This window comes from Cutaneotrichosporon cavernicola (genome assembly GCF_030864355.1).
Source record: "Cutaneotrichosporon cavernicola HIS019 DNA, chromosome: 6".
NCBI lineage: Eukaryota > Fungi > Basidiomycota > Tremellomycetes > Trichosporonales > Trichosporonaceae > Cutaneotrichosporon > Cutaneotrichosporon cavernicola.
In genome coordinates, this window is record NC_083398.1 from 1,642,750 (window position 1) to 1,657,431 (window position 14,682).

Consider the following 14,682-nt stretch of genomic DNA (forward strand, 5'->3'; position numbering starts at 1 on the left):
ACCGGCGGTGACGTCAGATGACCTCGGTGCTTTCAAAACGGCTTCAGCCGAATACTGAACACACCGGTAACTGCTGTTGAGAGAACCCATTATGGCTGGGGGGAGATTATAGAACCTATACTAGGTAGTATTAGGGACCCTTGCTGTCTTGCTGCCCGGTTGGCTGATTTTTGCTGATGTTTGCTGATTTTTGCTGATTTGACAATGATTTGAACCGACGCGCCAAGGAGACGGCAATTCAATTAGCCGATGTGGTGAGTCAACTCGAAAGCTGTTCCAACCTCACCAACGGGATGTCAACCCCGAGGCGATAATAAGACCTCGGCACCCGTCAGAATGCTCATCCGCACACTGACACATGAGTCCCATCTCATCCACATCATCCAGCACACTCACCGCGAATACATCTCTCACTGGAAACTTGTTGCAGAGTAGCTGTCTGATGGTATCTGTTGGAAACGCAATGCAGGGGAAGAAAAGCACGTGGTTATTGGCCCGATCGTCAGGGCTAGTGGGTGAGTGGGTCTGAGCCAGCACCAACGACGCGACAATGGTGACATGTTACTCTGATCCTTGCAAACTCGTCCCATTCTCCATTCTTCTCATTAAAGTCACTGTTGAGCTAAACATCACCTCTCTGCTGATTGGTGAGCCTGGGACTAAAGCCGGGCCGAAAAGGCGAAAAGGCGAAAAAGCGAAACACCTGAAAAAGAGCGCTCAAGCATCAGGCACAAATGTCGGGAACATTGGTAGGACCCAAAGCCCGACCCAGAATGGTTGTTAGATGTGATTTGCACGCTCTACAACTTTGCTCTTCCTTGGCCCCGTCTTGCCCGTCCTGCGCTCTGTGCAAGCAACCTGAACCATGAGTCAACGCCACTGCTATGAGAGCGTGACACCGGTCAACCTAACCTCCACTTGTTCATTTCAGCGCTGGGTGACAGACAGTGAGGTGTGTGATTCAAGTCGAGTGATGGCGATCGAGTTGGCTTACCCCACACCTCTGACAGTGTGCTTCTCGAATAGTCCGTGCTCCAGAAACGCGATATGCAGATCATACACCGGTATATATTCGTGGGTCGGCGGCGTGGCGCCGTTCATGGCGCCAGCAGGTGGTTACTGTACGGTACGGCCTGCTATCTGCTATGCTATCAGGCGGGTGAAAACGGGGGGCCATAGGCAGGCGGCGCATTAGTTGCACCGATAGCGCTAGGTTCAAGGTCGGCGCGCGTCGAGTTGGAAAAGTGGTGCCGAGGGGAGCCGGACATTGGACACCGACTGCCAAGGACATCAATAAGGCAAATGGGCGCTCTGCCTTGCTTTATTGTGCCTCACTTTCAGGTCTAGGTCCCTGCAAGCGCTAGACGGGCCAAGGTCTATACCCCGCAATAGCACGAGGACAGGGGGCCTGGGGGAGCGTGGGTGCCCACGTAATGAGTTTTCAAGACCCCGCGGGGGCGTGTTGATAGTCGGAGCAATGCCGATGTAGGTTGGGGGTGTTGTGGGCAAAACAGGTCAGTTTGGTCCTGTGAGAGCTTGCTCTTTACCCCACCCTCACTCAATCCGACACATCAGAGAACAAGAGACGATAATTGCCTCAATTCCTAGTCGTCCACTCTTGCACACCTCACTATCTGCGACAAAATCCGCAAACACACACGAGCTGTCTACAATCTACGACAAAACTTGAACAGCAAAACACCAAACAGCACCAGGAACACACGTCAGTGGTGTTTCCAACTCCAAGCCGCAAGCGAGGCCCTTGCGTTGCGGTTACCGATTGTCGGATGTCGGAGCCCTCTCTCGCGCCAATCACCTGACTTGTACCTTGTAACACGACATCATTATACCCGGGTCCCATCACACATCACCAAGCCACCCAACTCCATCACACTTGACCGAACCTTGCCTCCACTCCATCAATGCCCCTCCGATAAGCCATGGCAAAGGACAAGGACAAGGAGGACGAGGGCCCACCCGGCGCCGGCACCCTCTTCGTCTATCATGGCGGCTCGGCAACCCTCGACTGGGCAAAGCTCGTGCGTTTCTCAGCCCCGGATTGCTGCTCACCCCACAGCCCGAAACACAACCGCGTCTTCTTCCTTCACCAGACGTGCTCCTCGATCGCGGCATCGCAGACTATACATACGTTCCACGTACCGAGGGTGGCGTCCTCGGCCGCGGCAAGTTTAGCACCGTCTATCGCGTTCGCGCAGGCAGCAAGGAGTTTGCCCTCAAACACACCCCGCTCTATCCTCACCACCCTCTCATTGCGGCGCGTCTTTTGCGCGAGCCGACACTCCTCGCTCAACTTTCACCCCATCCATGCCTTATCGGAGTAGACGGCTTTGTGCGCACCGACGGCCACTTTTATCTTGTCGGTGCGTAATCTCGGCAAAGGCAGACTGACGCATCAGAGGAGTGCGCGCGCACCCACGTCCCGCTCCCTCACCATCCATTGCCACTCGCCCCTTCCCGCGCCGCCTACATCCTGGATCAGCTTATCAGCGTCGTCCGTGACGACTTGCATGCTGGCCGAGTCTGTCACCGCGACCTCAAGGGCGACAATGTCCTTATCGACATTGAGACGGGCAACATCCTACTGCTCGGTGAGTAACCCGCACGCACCGCCAGCTCACACAGACCTTGGGTTGGGCACAAACTTTTCAGCATCCGAGCCCAAGCTCACGACATGCTGCGGTTCACCTGCTTTCCACAGCCCCGAGATTGTCAACGCTCTCAACCACCGCCCAGGAGAGGTCACCTACTATGGGTACGCCACCGTTTGGACGGCACTGACGTCAGCCCCGAGGTCGACATTTGGTGCATCGCGCTCACAATGCTCGCGATGCTGCTGCAGACGCGCTTCCCACTTGGGCCTCACCACAAGTCGCGGACGATCATGGCCGAGCGCGCTAACGAGTGCCTCGACCTCATGGACGCGATATACCCACCAGGCGAGCCGTGGCGCGCCCTCGGCCCGGGTGTCGTGACACAGCTCACCGACATTGAGCTCGTCGAGGAAGAGCTGGCGTGGACACGTGTCCGCCGCGCCATGTACAACTTTGTGGACATTGACGCGCACCGCCGCATGAAGGCATTCGCCAAGTACGACGTAGGGCAGTACATGCGTGCGCGCATTACTGACCATGCGCGTATGGTCGCCTTCCGCACCTTCAAGACCACGACGTTCGTTCCATCAGAGGTCAAGCACACGCTTCCTCTCTACCTTGAGATGGAAGACGACGGCCCTATCGTGTTCCGCAACCCGAGCCATGAGAGCGAGAAGCGCATCGTCAGCTACATCAAGTACCTCCTCCGCTGCGCAGGCATCCTCTACCACCACGTGCCGGACACGAACCCACCCGTACTCCAGCTCGTGCTCCCGCTCGCTCCACCCGCAGAGGAACCAGACAAACGTCTTCCCCAAACGGAGGGCTGGATGGCGCAACTCCTGGGCCTCGGGCGCAAGTCGCCCTTCCGCTCCAACTCTGTCCCACCACCAACTGTGCGGAAGGAGGCGCCACCCCTGCAAGCCGACCTTCGTGGCAAGCGCGCCTGGGCGCAGCAGGCGTGGATGCAGATCGAGGTCGAGAAGGTCGGCAACCTCTCCGGCAGCCGGCAGCCGTCTCGCGCCCCAAGTCGTGCGCCTTCACGCCCAACTTCGCGCCCGACCTCGCGCCCAGGAAGCAGAAACCCTAGTAAAAGCGGCCGCCCCGGCTCACGCTCGCGCGCCCTCAGCACACCAGAGGAGCCCCTCTCCCCGGCCACGGAACACACCACCCTCGAGCCTCTGCAGGAGGGCAAGCCGCACCAGCACCTGATGCGGCACCTGGTAAGTCTCACGGCCGAGCGGAACGCGGACAAGAAGCCTGTGCCGAGGCGCACAGTGTCGACGCCATTGATCGAGGACCCACCCTCCCCACCCCTCTCGCCGCATGTCCAGTTCGGCGCCCCGCTGCGGCGCACCGTCTCAGTGTCTATCGCCGCCCTCGCACACGCGCCACGTGTTGTGCTCACTCTCTCTGAGCCACGCGGATACCCGGTGGTGCGGGAGGCGCTGGCCACTGCCGTACCCCCTCCTCTTGAAGGCTCACGGCGACGTGGGCCAGAAGTGCCGCCAACACCACCGACACGTGCACTCGCCATCCCAAACGCGGGCGGGGACGACGATGAAGAGCCGTCGCGCGGCCGCTCACGTTCAAAGGAGACACCGCCAAACCACCTCCGCGATGATAGAGAACGGAGTTCGACGGTCAAGCCTAATACAGGAAAGGGGAGACCGCTCATAATAGACACGAGTGGACACAATACGCCGCGCCCGTCCAAGCCACGGAGACACAGCAAGGACCGTGAGCGTACCCACAACGGCGACAAGTGGAGAGCGACGAGCGATTCGGGGCACTCGCGCTCGTCGGTCCAATCGCGGGGGGAAAGCGCACACTCGACCCGGCGTGGCGATTCCTCCCACTCGCGCATGGGAGAGAGTAATACTTCGCGCCGCTCAAACCCCGGCGAGAGCGGAAGCATGCTCATCCTCAATGTTGGGAAGGCGGGCGCGGCCGCCGCCATTGCCTCTAGACCCGTCGCGAGGCGCTCGTCCTCGGTCCCGCCACTGTTACCCGTCACACCGATCAAGGGATTGGGGATGACGAACCGCGACTCTTAACTTATAGACTGACATCACTGTAGTACCCAGACTGTATTGGCCAGTATGACGACGATGCATTGTTACCAGAGCAGGGAGGGAAGCAGGGAGGGGAGGTCAAGGCGAGTCGGGAAGGCGGGTAGGGAAGCCAACGTGCACGATAAGAAAAGGCGAGGGAAAACACGAGGGAGCCTTAAGACTTGGCTGTTTGCTTGTGTGTCAATGGATGAGGAAAGGAAAGAGCCTCTGCCGTACTGTTCCATATGAGATGAGCTGTGAAACCGGAGAGCCAAGTGGCGCACCATCCTTCTCTCATCCGTTTCTCATCCGTCTCTCATCCGTCCATTCTCCGTCTTGGTGGTCTCTGTGGCTCCCTCACCAGTTCGTCGTCCATCAGGTGCTCAGTAAGGGGTTAGGGGATTACTGCTCCATAGCTCCGGCTTGGCCTGCAACCCAACACCCACCGCCGATTGTCGAGCGCCAGCCACTCTGCGTCCAAGCCGCCAGACGCGCCACTCGTCACTCTCAGCGTCAAACACCAACACGATACATCATTTGCAAACCGCTAACGGCCACGCACGAGCGAAAGGATCAAAGTTTTGACAATAACCACAGGGGTCACAATGTCGTGCTTAGTAACGAGGGCGCTCGTCATACCCACCGCGAGGCGGGCGGTCGTCGCGAGGAGGCCTGTCATCATAACGGCTGGTGTCAGCAATGGCCGTACATGTCTGCTGCATTTGTAACGTGAGGGGCATGAGGTTTCAAGATCGCACATGCTCCTCTCTTCCGTTGCTTCCTCCCCATGTGCTCTGCCTCCTTCGCCACCCCACACCGCCTGTACTCACTCAGGAGGGGGACCGCGACGGTAGTCATCATAACCACCGCCGCCACCACCGCCGCGACGGTCATCGTGACGGTCGTAGCCGCCACGGCGGTCATCATAACGGCCACCACCACCACCACCACCGCCACGGCGGTCATCGTAGCGGTCATCATAGCCACGCGGGCCGCGGTCAGAGTAACGCGCATCGTACGAGCGGGGCTGGTAAGGACGCTCGTCATGACCGCCGTAGCCGCCACCACCGCCGTAGCCACCACCGTAGCCGCCACCGCCACCGTAGCGGCCGCCGCCGCCGCCGCCGAATCCAGGGCGGTCATACTTGACGCCGTGGTAGCGGCCCGGCGTGGGGGTACGCGCGCGGCCACGCTTGGCGTGGGTGATGGTGATCACGCGGCCCTCAAAGTCCTTGCCCGAGAACTCGGAGATGGCGGCCTCAGCCTCGGCCGAGGTTTCAAACATGACAAAGCCGAAGCCACGCGACTCCTCTGATTGTCAGCCAAAGAACGACGGCCGACGTACGGGTGTGGGGGTCGAGCATGATCTGGGCCTTGATGATCTTGCCGCACTTGGAGAAGTGGTCCTCGAGAACGCGGTCGGTAATCGAGCGCGCAAGCCCACTGACGTGCAGGTTGTTACCCTTGTTAGTGGAGCCGTCCTCGCCGCTGGTGTCAGAGGTGACGGAAGTGTTACTCACCGGCCACGGTCCCCACGGTCTCCACGGTCCCCACGGTCCTCACCGCCGCCGTTGCGGCCCGGCGAGCGCGACCGGTCGCGACGCGGAGGAGGCGAACGCTCACGCTCGCGCTCGTCGCGGCGGGGCGAGGGAGCGCGGGGCGAACCGTCACGCTGCTCGCGGTAGTTGTCACCGGCGGGAGCCGAGTTCTGCCAAACTGCGAACGTTAGATTGTCCATCAAGTGAGTGTGCGGGGAGAAGGGGCCTCGGGGGAAAACGTAGTGTGGGTGGAGGAAGGTCAAGTTATGGCTGAGTGGGAAGGTAAAGGAAGGCTGATGCAAGTGAGGAAGGTAGAAACAGAGCACACACAAGCTGGGAAAGCTAGACCCAGTTGCGCCATGACAGCGCCTCACTCGCCGTGGATGGCTTGTAGGCCAGTTGTTGGCTACACTAGCAGACTATGCTGGGCAGGAATGCAGGCTGGCGAAGGTTGCCAAGAAAGCGTGTTCACGTTGCGTTGCTGCGTTGCTTCGCTGGCGTCTGGACACATGGCGGGACCTGGCCGTGGTAGCCGCACTGGTCGCTGCACGGCACAGGCTGGCGCAGTGGATGGGGGCGGAGACGAGACGAGACGAGAACGGGCGACAGAACAAAGCCGGAACAAAGGCGAGGCGCTACGAAAGTGGAGGCGGAGGTCGCTGGTCGCCTTGCGGCAGGTGCGGACCACGTTGATAACGGCGGGGCGGAGGCGGGGCGGAGGCGGAGAGAGCGGGAGACGTACCGTCGGAGGGGTCGGACATGGTCGTTAGTGACTAGATGGTGTTGTTGAGACGAGTGTCAAGTCAACTCGACAGCAAGTGGCTTGCGGCGATACCGGAAATTGCCGTGTGGCATGGCATCACCACCCAACTATTTCTGAATAACCAGGCCGTATTCATTCTATCTCTCTCCGTTCTACGCCTTGACCTGTACATGATGCGCCTCGTCCTCCGTCGCCTTCTCCTCTGCGCCTTCACCAGCATTGGTGTTTGCGCTCGCACCCATACCCATAGCCTTGCGGAATTGCGCCCGAAGGTCGTCGCTCACGCCCAAACGCTGCTCCCGTCCTCCCATGTGATCGACGTTTGCCCAGCTTTGAATCTCCCCGCGCCACTTTTTGCCATCAAAGTTTGCACGCACGCGCATCACGCTCGTGTTGAGGCATGGCTTGTGCGTGTCCACGCCCCTGGCCACAGAGAAGGAGAGGGGAGGGGAGAGAAGAGCACCGAGCAGCGCGGAGAGATATGCTCCGTGGCTCACGATCAACACGGTTGGTTCAGGTTCGGAAGGATCAGTCGATGCAGATGCGTGTTCGGCGAAGAAGCCCTCCGCCCACTCTTTGACACGGGCCCGGAAGCTGCTGTCAGCGCCTCCGAGAGATGACTCACACTCCACTCTGTTCCGCGTCGGCGGGGATGCCGTCCTTGGGCGTCCAGCGCTTGCCCTCGAGCGAGCCGAGTTGACGTTCGCGCAATCCTGGGTCCGCGACGAGCTTGAGGCCCGGGTGCTTGTTGACGACAGCCTGGGCGGTCTGGCGTCAGTCGTGTGGATGACGAGATGGCGATCAGGATCACGTCTTCTGTACACAGCTCGGACAGCACCGTCACATGTCACACGACAGACGTTGCACTCGACACAGGCGTTGTCACAAGCTCTCTACACCACCATCATGCCGTCCTCACCTCAAACGCGCGCGTCAGATGCGAACTCCGTGCCTCGGTGAACGGGATTGTCTGGAGCGCGTCCGCGAGCAGTGCCGCCTCCATCTGACCCTGCTCGTTTAAGTGGACATCGATGTTGCCCTGGATGATCCCCTGGGCGTTACTGCGGTTAGCGCGCGCGAGCGGCGAGTGGACGACCCAGGAAGCTCGAGCGACATGGTCTCCCGCCATCATATATCAGCCAGGTGGCGGAGCCACGCAGGATGCCACAGCTCCATTGGCGCAAGCGCAAGCGCAAGTGCAACTCACTACTCGGTTTGACCGTGACGACAAAAGTAAACGAGCATAGTTAGTTAGAGTGTAGAGTCAACATAAGTGCGCCTTGAGCGGAAATCCATCCAAGCTTCCAAGACGATACTGACACCGGCTCGCCAGAAGCCGAAGCCGACGATCTGACGGATGAGAGCGGACAAGTAGCAGATGACGCTTGCTCACGTGCCTTCCACGTGAAGGAGAATTGAGACAAAAACCCCTAAATATATTTCTCCAACCCCGCAACCCTTGCCCAGTACTCCCCCCTTCGCGTGTTCAGGTACACCTTGTAGCAACGTGCACACCTTAGATTTCGAGAAACCAACGTTTCAATACTATCACATCCACAATGTCGTCCCCCGTCGTCGTCTGCATCGGTAACCCCCTCGTACGTTCATCGCTGCATCTGGCTAGCCTTATGTTACGGCCAGCCGCTTGCAAGCATACTTCCTGTCACTCAATCGCTGACCCCAGCTCGACATCCAGGTGTCGCCCCAGGATGGCCCCAAGTACCTCGAGAAGTATGGGCTCAAGTCGAACGACGCCATCCTCGCCGAGGAGAAGCACATGCCCATTTACGAGGACATTGTCGCCAACTCCGAGGTTACTTACGTTGCGGGCGGTGCTGCGCAGAACGCAGCTCGTGCGGCTTCGGTGAGTTTACCGGACGTCAAGTATGGGCGCTGTGTCACGTCGAGCGTGCTGCACTTTCTTTATGAGCAGCAGCACAGCCTTGGTCGGGGAAGCTACGCCGTGCTTACCAGCTTCCCCACCCTGACTTGCGTTCCGGCTCGCTCCATGTCCGCTTCCACTCGCTTCTCGCAGCTGAGCTGACCTCAGTACGTCCTCCCTCCCAAGTCGGTTGCCTACATCGGCTCGGTCGGTGACGACGACCTCAAGGCAACCCTCCAGAAAGTTAACGAGACCGAGGGCGTCGTGAGCGCCTACGAGGTCCAGCCCGCCCCCACCAAGACTGGCGCCTGCGCTGTCATCCTCTCCAACCACGACCGCTCGCTCGTCACCACCCTCCGTGCCGCCGAGATGTTCCACAAGGAGCACCTCGCCAAGCCCGAGGTTGCCGCGCTCATCAACAGCGCCAAGTACTTCTACATTGGTGGCTTCTTCCTCACCCACGGCATTGAGTCGGCCCTCGAGATCGCCAAGGCCGCCTCTAGCCGCGGCAAGACTGTCGTCCTCAACCTCTCGGCTCCCTTCATTGCCCAGTTCTTCAAGGTCCAGCTTGAGGAGCTCCTCCCCCACGTCGACATCCTGATCGGCAACGAGTCCGAGGCCGCCGCGTACGCCGAGTCCGCTGGCCTTGTCGACGCCGCCCCCGCCCAGGTCGCGTCTACCCTCGCCGTCTTCTCCAAGTCGAACGCCTCGCGGCCCCGCATCGTCATCATCACCCAGGGTGCCGACAGCACTCTGGTCGCGTCGAGCTCGCCCTCGTCCTCGGCCGCCAACCTCTCCCCTTCGGACCCCAACCCCAAGGTCTACCCCGTTTCCAAGCTCTCCGACGAGCAGATCATCGACACCAACGGTGCCGGTGACATGTTCGCTGGTGGTCTCCTTGGTGCTCTTGCCCAGGGCAAGACCCTCGACGAGGCCATCGAGGTCGGCCACAAGCTCGGCCAGATGTGCTGCGGCCAGATCGGGCCCAAGCTCCAGTTCCCCAAGGTTAACGTCATCTAAGCGGTTGCGCGGAAGAGTCAGATCTTGAGAGCTTGTGAGAAGAACATCCAAAAGGGCCTCAACGCCCGCATACCCACACACACACATACCCAACATTTGTATCCATCTCATCGAAGGATGCATCATTTCAACAGTGCCGGGGCCTCAGGCTGGGGCCCGAGGGCCTTGGTCACAGGGGGGAGGGCCGTAGTCTATTGAGCAAGCTGCGACAGCAGGCACCTGGCCAGCGGCAGGTGTAGATGTTCAGGAGCTGAGCAGCAGGAGTTGCGGTCACATCGAGAGAGTGACGGGAGACACTCAGAGTATCGTTCCGCATGGAGCCACACGGCGGCAGGGCTGCTATCTGCCCAGTGAGCGCACACAAAAGAGATCGACAACACCAAGAGGCAACCAGAAGATGCCGGAAGGCCATCACGTGATTATCGTAATTTTACATCCTAATCTCATTTAGGATATATCCTAATGCTGATCGGCGATCAAGTGGCGGTTTCGGTGATTGATAAGCATTCGCATGTTGACTTTGAGAACAGCTTGTCATTGTTCTTCATCCTCGTTCTGCACGTCGAAGAACATAAATACGCCGCCGCTGACAACTGGGAGATCATCAATTCTCTTTCTGAACACTATCTCATCGGAACATCTTATCAAACACACACCAAACAAGCACACCCAAATGTCGCGCACAAACCGCACCGACGCAGAATGGTACGCCGCCCCCTCCTCGGGCATGGCGCGTATCCACAAAGGCTTCAAAGCCGCATTCGCCGAAAATCACCGCCTCGCCGACGGCTCCTTCCACAAATACGGCATGTCGTTACAAGGATTCCTGCACCATGCCCGCTCCGTCGCATTGAGTCTAGATGGCCACCACCGGGGGGAAGAGGCCAGCATCTTCCCTATCCTCGCTAAACACCACCCGGCCTTTGCGAATACCAGCGCCCATGTGGCTAGCCACAAGATCATCCACGACGGACTGGATCGGTATAATGCTTACCTTGACAAAGCGACGACCAATCCAAAGAGCTACAATGCCGCCGAGTTCCGCGCTGTCATTGAGAGCTTTAAGGAGCCGATGGAGAGACACCTCGATCAGGAGGTGCGCGATCTCGAGCCGACCACCCTTAGGATGATGGGCGTGACGGTTGACGACCTTAAGCGGCTCCCGTTCTAGGCCGAGTCGAACCGTATAGATATACTACTATAGATACAGGTTAATGTACTTTACATCAGAAGCGAACTTTCCAGAGTTGCGATGCCGATCGAGTCGTGTTTCTACTGACCTGCCTCAGGGCCTGCTTCGAGACTGCTATGCCCATCCTGGGGCTGCCATGTAGCTCTGGCGCAGTTCGTGGGCGCAGCCCATAGTTGGCAGACAACACCCAGCACTGGCCTGCTGTCGATCCGACCACAAACCCACCTACTCCGCCGAAAACTGCAGTGCGACGTATGCTGGATGGCCCAGATTAAGGTGGCCCAGATTAAGGTGGAGCAGGTGCTGTGTTTGTTTGAGGGTAGGGGAGGGTTCGGGAGGTGGTGAGGTTGTCTCGTATGAGTCAGGAGAAGCACCCTGGCGGAGGAGCAGACGGGAGTCTGGGAGAGGGAGGTGCCACATGCCAGGACCAGATCTGTTAAGTCGCACTCAAGTACAGTAGATGATGTTAAACATGCTGTAAATTGCATTGCCAGCACCAGAGCGGTGAACAATAGAGTGAGCAGAAACACGCGCTTCATGTTGCTAATGTAGCTCAACTTCTACCTTGCTGATAACGGACAGCGTACGTTCAGTTGCGTCTATCTCGCAATTTACACAGCGGCACGCCCGCCCAGCCTTTGGAACGTCTCTATCAATGCAGATCCATAGGGTATCTATAGTACCAGGTGTACATACAGCGCGGCACGCCGCGGTCGCGGTCACTCGCTGGGCTTCCTCTGCCCTCTCTAAAGCACTTAACGGTAGTCCGTCTTGCCGGCCTTGCGCTTGCCCGCCAGCATCCACTTGGGGCGCGTGATGGGGACGTGACGGTCCGACTCGGACGCCTTGGCAAGACGGTTGCGCTCGCGCACGGCAAAGTGATGCAGTCGCTTCGACTTGTCGGCCTGCTCCTTGGTCGTGATACCAGCAGGGAGCTCCTTGCCCTTGGGCCCGGCGCGGCGCTTGCGCGGCCGCTCCTCCATCTCGACGTCCTCGTCCATGTCCATGTCCACGTCGCCATTGGCTTTGCGCTCGGCCTCGGAGGCCTCCCATGCCGCCTTCTTGGCCGCAACGAGGCGTTCCGCGCGCTTCTCCAGCACGACCGGGTCATGCCCGTGCTTGCGCATGCCTTGAGTGAACTCGGAGAGAGTGACGTGCTTCTTCTTGCGAGGGATGATCGGCTTGTTCTGCAACGTGTTCTTCTCCTGGCTGATCTTCTTGAGCTGCGCCTTGCGGTTGGCGACCTGCTCGGCTGCGTCGAGGAACTCCTCCTCCTCAGAGTCGAGCATCTCCTCCTCGTCGGACGCGTAGAAGCCGTCGGCCTCCAGCTTCTCCTCCTCGCGCTCCAGGGCCTCGAGCTTGGCGACAATGTCCGGGTCGATAAAGTCGGCAACGTTCTTGCCGTTGAGGATCTCGGGCATGATGTCGTACTTCCACGAGTCGTCGGCTAGCATGTAGTCGCGCTTGAGGTCCTGGGTGTAGATGCCGAGCCAGGGGTTGGTGGCCATCTCCTGCTCGACGTCCTTCTCGAGCTTGCGACGCTCCGGGTCCTCGGTATCGTACTTGACGCGTGCCTTGACCGAGTCCGGGATGCAAGCGGGACGCTCGACCTCGTCACGTTTCTGAGGCATCGCGACGTGGATCTTGTTGGCGACGGCCTCAATGCGGTGGCCACGCAGCTTCTGCTCGACACGGTGGGCCAGGAGCTGCTCACAGGCCTTGTTGCGCACGTCCATGACACCCTCCTCCGAGTACGTCGAGGCCTCAACAACAGTGACGGTGCTGTCGTTGAGGATCGTGTCGACGAAAGCGCGGTTGTCGGGCGTCAGGTCGGCCAGGCGCACAATGTCAATCTTGTTGATGACTAGCACGACGGGCTTGTTAGCGAACAGGGGCTTGATAGAGTGGAACAGCTTGCACTGCGCCTCGATGGTGTAGCCACACTGCTCCGACAGGTCCATAAAGTAGAGGATGGCGGCACGGAGGTGGGCGAGAGCGGTGATCGACTGCATCTCGATCGTGTTCATCTCCTCGAGAGGGTGGTCGAGAACACCAGGCGTGTCAACGACCTGCCAGCGGAGGTACTTGTAGTCCATGTGTCCAACGAAGAGCGACTTTGTCGTGAACGCGTAGGGCTGGACGTCGACGTCGGCGCGAGTAATCTTGTTGACAAACGACGACTTGCCGACGTTGGGGTAACCACAGATGATGAGGGTACGGGTGTTGGGGTCGATAGCAGGGAGACGCGAGATGTGCTGGCGCACCTGCTCGAGGTACGCGAGGGGGTCCTTCTGGCGACGCATAATGGTGGCCATGCGGCCGAGAGCAGCGCGCTTGAGCTGCTTGCAGCGGTACAGCGAGTCACCGAACTTGAGCAGGCGGCAGTAATCCTTGGCGACCTGGGCGATAAGGTGGCGAGCCGTCGAGATCTGGCCCAGCGCGAGCTTGTAGTGGTTCTTGTCGTACAGCACATTGAGCAAGCTCGACAGGAAGGGGTGCAGGTTGTCGAGGATGGGGAACTCGTCGAGGATGCGGCCAATCTTCTCATCGAATGAGTCCTGAGTGAACTTGACCTTGCGCATGTAGAAGTTCCTGATACGGCTGATCTGGCTGTCAGTACGAGTCCGGAGTCGGGTCGTGGTCGTATGAGTGGGCTCACCTTGAAGTTCTTGTGGATGACCGTGGGAGTGCGACGCATGGTACCCTGGAGGACGACATCGATGAAGTCGGCCGACGTCGGCACCGGCGCAATGTCCTTGATCATACTGGTGGTCGCCATGATGATGAGATAGCGAGAGGGAAGATGTGGTTGAAGGTGGCGAAGATGAAGAGGATGAGGCTAGCTTGCGTTGTGGGCTAGCTGGGTATCGATGCGCACAGTGCGTGTGCTTCTTTTGTAGATGTTACAGGTGATGAAAAGGGTCTAGGCGACGGACGTCCAGAGGTGCTGAGATGAGGTTGAATTGAAGGATTAGCTCACCGAGGAGCAAGACGGCGATGGTGAGAGAGACTACAACCACCTGTAGTTTCAAAATCCAAAATCCTATCTCAACCTCCACTCCGCCCAAACGTCGACACTAACACCTGGGGTGAAGAGAAAATATGCCGCCACTCGCGTGTTATTACCCAACAGATCATGTTGGAACGGGAACAAAAGAGGCAAGATTGAGAATAGGCACGCCATGAACGCCATGGCACGCCAGTGACGTGACAAGTTTTGTGACGAAGATTCGGGGATGTAATTGGGTTAAGCAAATGGAACTAATGAGCGGAATCAAAGTCCTCTGCCACAATATTAGTCTTCGGACGCAGGGGAGGGGGGGTAGAATAGGTAGAAGTCGGGTAACTCTGGACAAGAGATTGGTAGGCGTGCCATTGTTCGTCCCTGTGCCACTCATCCCCCTCCCTTCCTCCTCCCCTCCTCGCCGCACTACCCACCGCTACCCACCGTCCCTCGTACTCGAACTCGAAACCACCACCCATCCACACGAACCATTCATTTACAACACCACCCGTCGTCCATCCCCCTCGACTACAACTATCTCGCACTCGAGCTCTACCCGTTATTCTACGAGGCCCACACGCAGCGGCTTAACCGGCAACACCTTGTCTGGACGCCGT

General features: G+C 58.9%; 6 protein-coding genes across 6 annotated transcripts; 3 read left to right on the forward strand and 3 right to left on the reverse strand.

Moving 5' to 3' along the window:
* Window positions 1-1,940: 1,940 nt before the first annotated feature.
* On the forward strand, window positions 1,941-4,669 carry CcaverHIS019_0606420 (uncharacterized protein; the record flags this gene model as incomplete). The annotated part of the gene is made up of 5 exons (XM_060603123.1): window positions 1,941-2,039; window positions 2,078-2,381; window positions 2,418-2,609; window positions 2,644-2,773; window positions 2,806-4,669. 5 exons carry the CDS (start codon window positions 1,941-1,943, stop codon window positions 4,667-4,669), a joined length of 2,589 nt encoding a protein of 862 aa, XP_060459448.1.
* Window positions 4,670-5,280: 611 nt separating this feature from the next.
* On the reverse strand, window positions 5,281-6,965 carry CcaverHIS019_0606430 (uncharacterized protein; the record flags this gene model as incomplete). The annotated part of the gene is made up of 5 exons (XM_060603124.1): window positions 5,281-5,353; window positions 5,497-5,977; window positions 6,012-6,154; window positions 6,187-6,382; window positions 6,947-6,965. 5 exons carry the CDS (start codon window positions 6,963-6,965, stop codon window positions 5,281-5,283), a joined length of 912 nt encoding a protein of 303 aa, XP_060459449.1.
* Window positions 6,966-7,119: 154 nt separating this feature from the next.
* CcaverHIS019_0606440 (uncharacterized protein) lies at window positions 7,120-8,212 on the reverse strand (the record flags this gene model as incomplete). The annotated part of the gene is made up of 4 exons (XM_060603125.1): window positions 7,120-7,561; window positions 7,593-7,735; window positions 7,887-8,028; window positions 8,175-8,212. The coding sequence occupies 4 exons, from the start codon at window positions 8,210-8,212 to the stop codon at window positions 7,120-7,122; spliced, it is 765 nt and encodes a 254-aa protein (XP_060459450.1).
* Window positions 8,213-8,526: 314 nt separating this feature from the next.
* ADO1 (uncharacterized protein) lies at window positions 8,527-9,869 on the forward strand (the record flags this gene model as incomplete). The annotated part of the gene is made up of 3 exons (XM_060603126.1): window positions 8,527-8,565; window positions 8,652-8,831; window positions 9,018-9,869. The coding sequence occupies 3 exons, from the start codon at window positions 8,527-8,529 to the stop codon at window positions 9,867-9,869; spliced, it is 1,071 nt and encodes a 356-aa protein (XP_060459451.1).
* A 673-nt stretch (window positions 9,870-10,542) lies between these two features.
* CcaverHIS019_0606460 (uncharacterized protein) lies at window positions 10,543-11,040 on the forward strand (the record flags this gene model as incomplete). Its single annotated transcript, XM_060603127.1, has 1 exon — window positions 10,543-11,040. The coding sequence occupies one exon, from the start codon at window positions 10,543-10,545 to the stop codon at window positions 11,038-11,040; it is 498 nt and encodes a 165-aa protein (XP_060459452.1).
* A 776-nt stretch (window positions 11,041-11,816) lies between these two features.
* NOG1 (uncharacterized protein) lies at window positions 11,817-13,840 on the reverse strand (the record flags this gene model as incomplete). Its single annotated transcript, XM_060603128.1, has 2 exons — window positions 11,817-13,667; window positions 13,721-13,840. 2 exons carry the CDS (start codon window positions 13,838-13,840, stop codon window positions 11,817-11,819), a joined length of 1,971 nt encoding a protein of 656 aa, XP_060459453.1.
* Window positions 13,841-14,682: the final 842 nt, after the last annotated feature.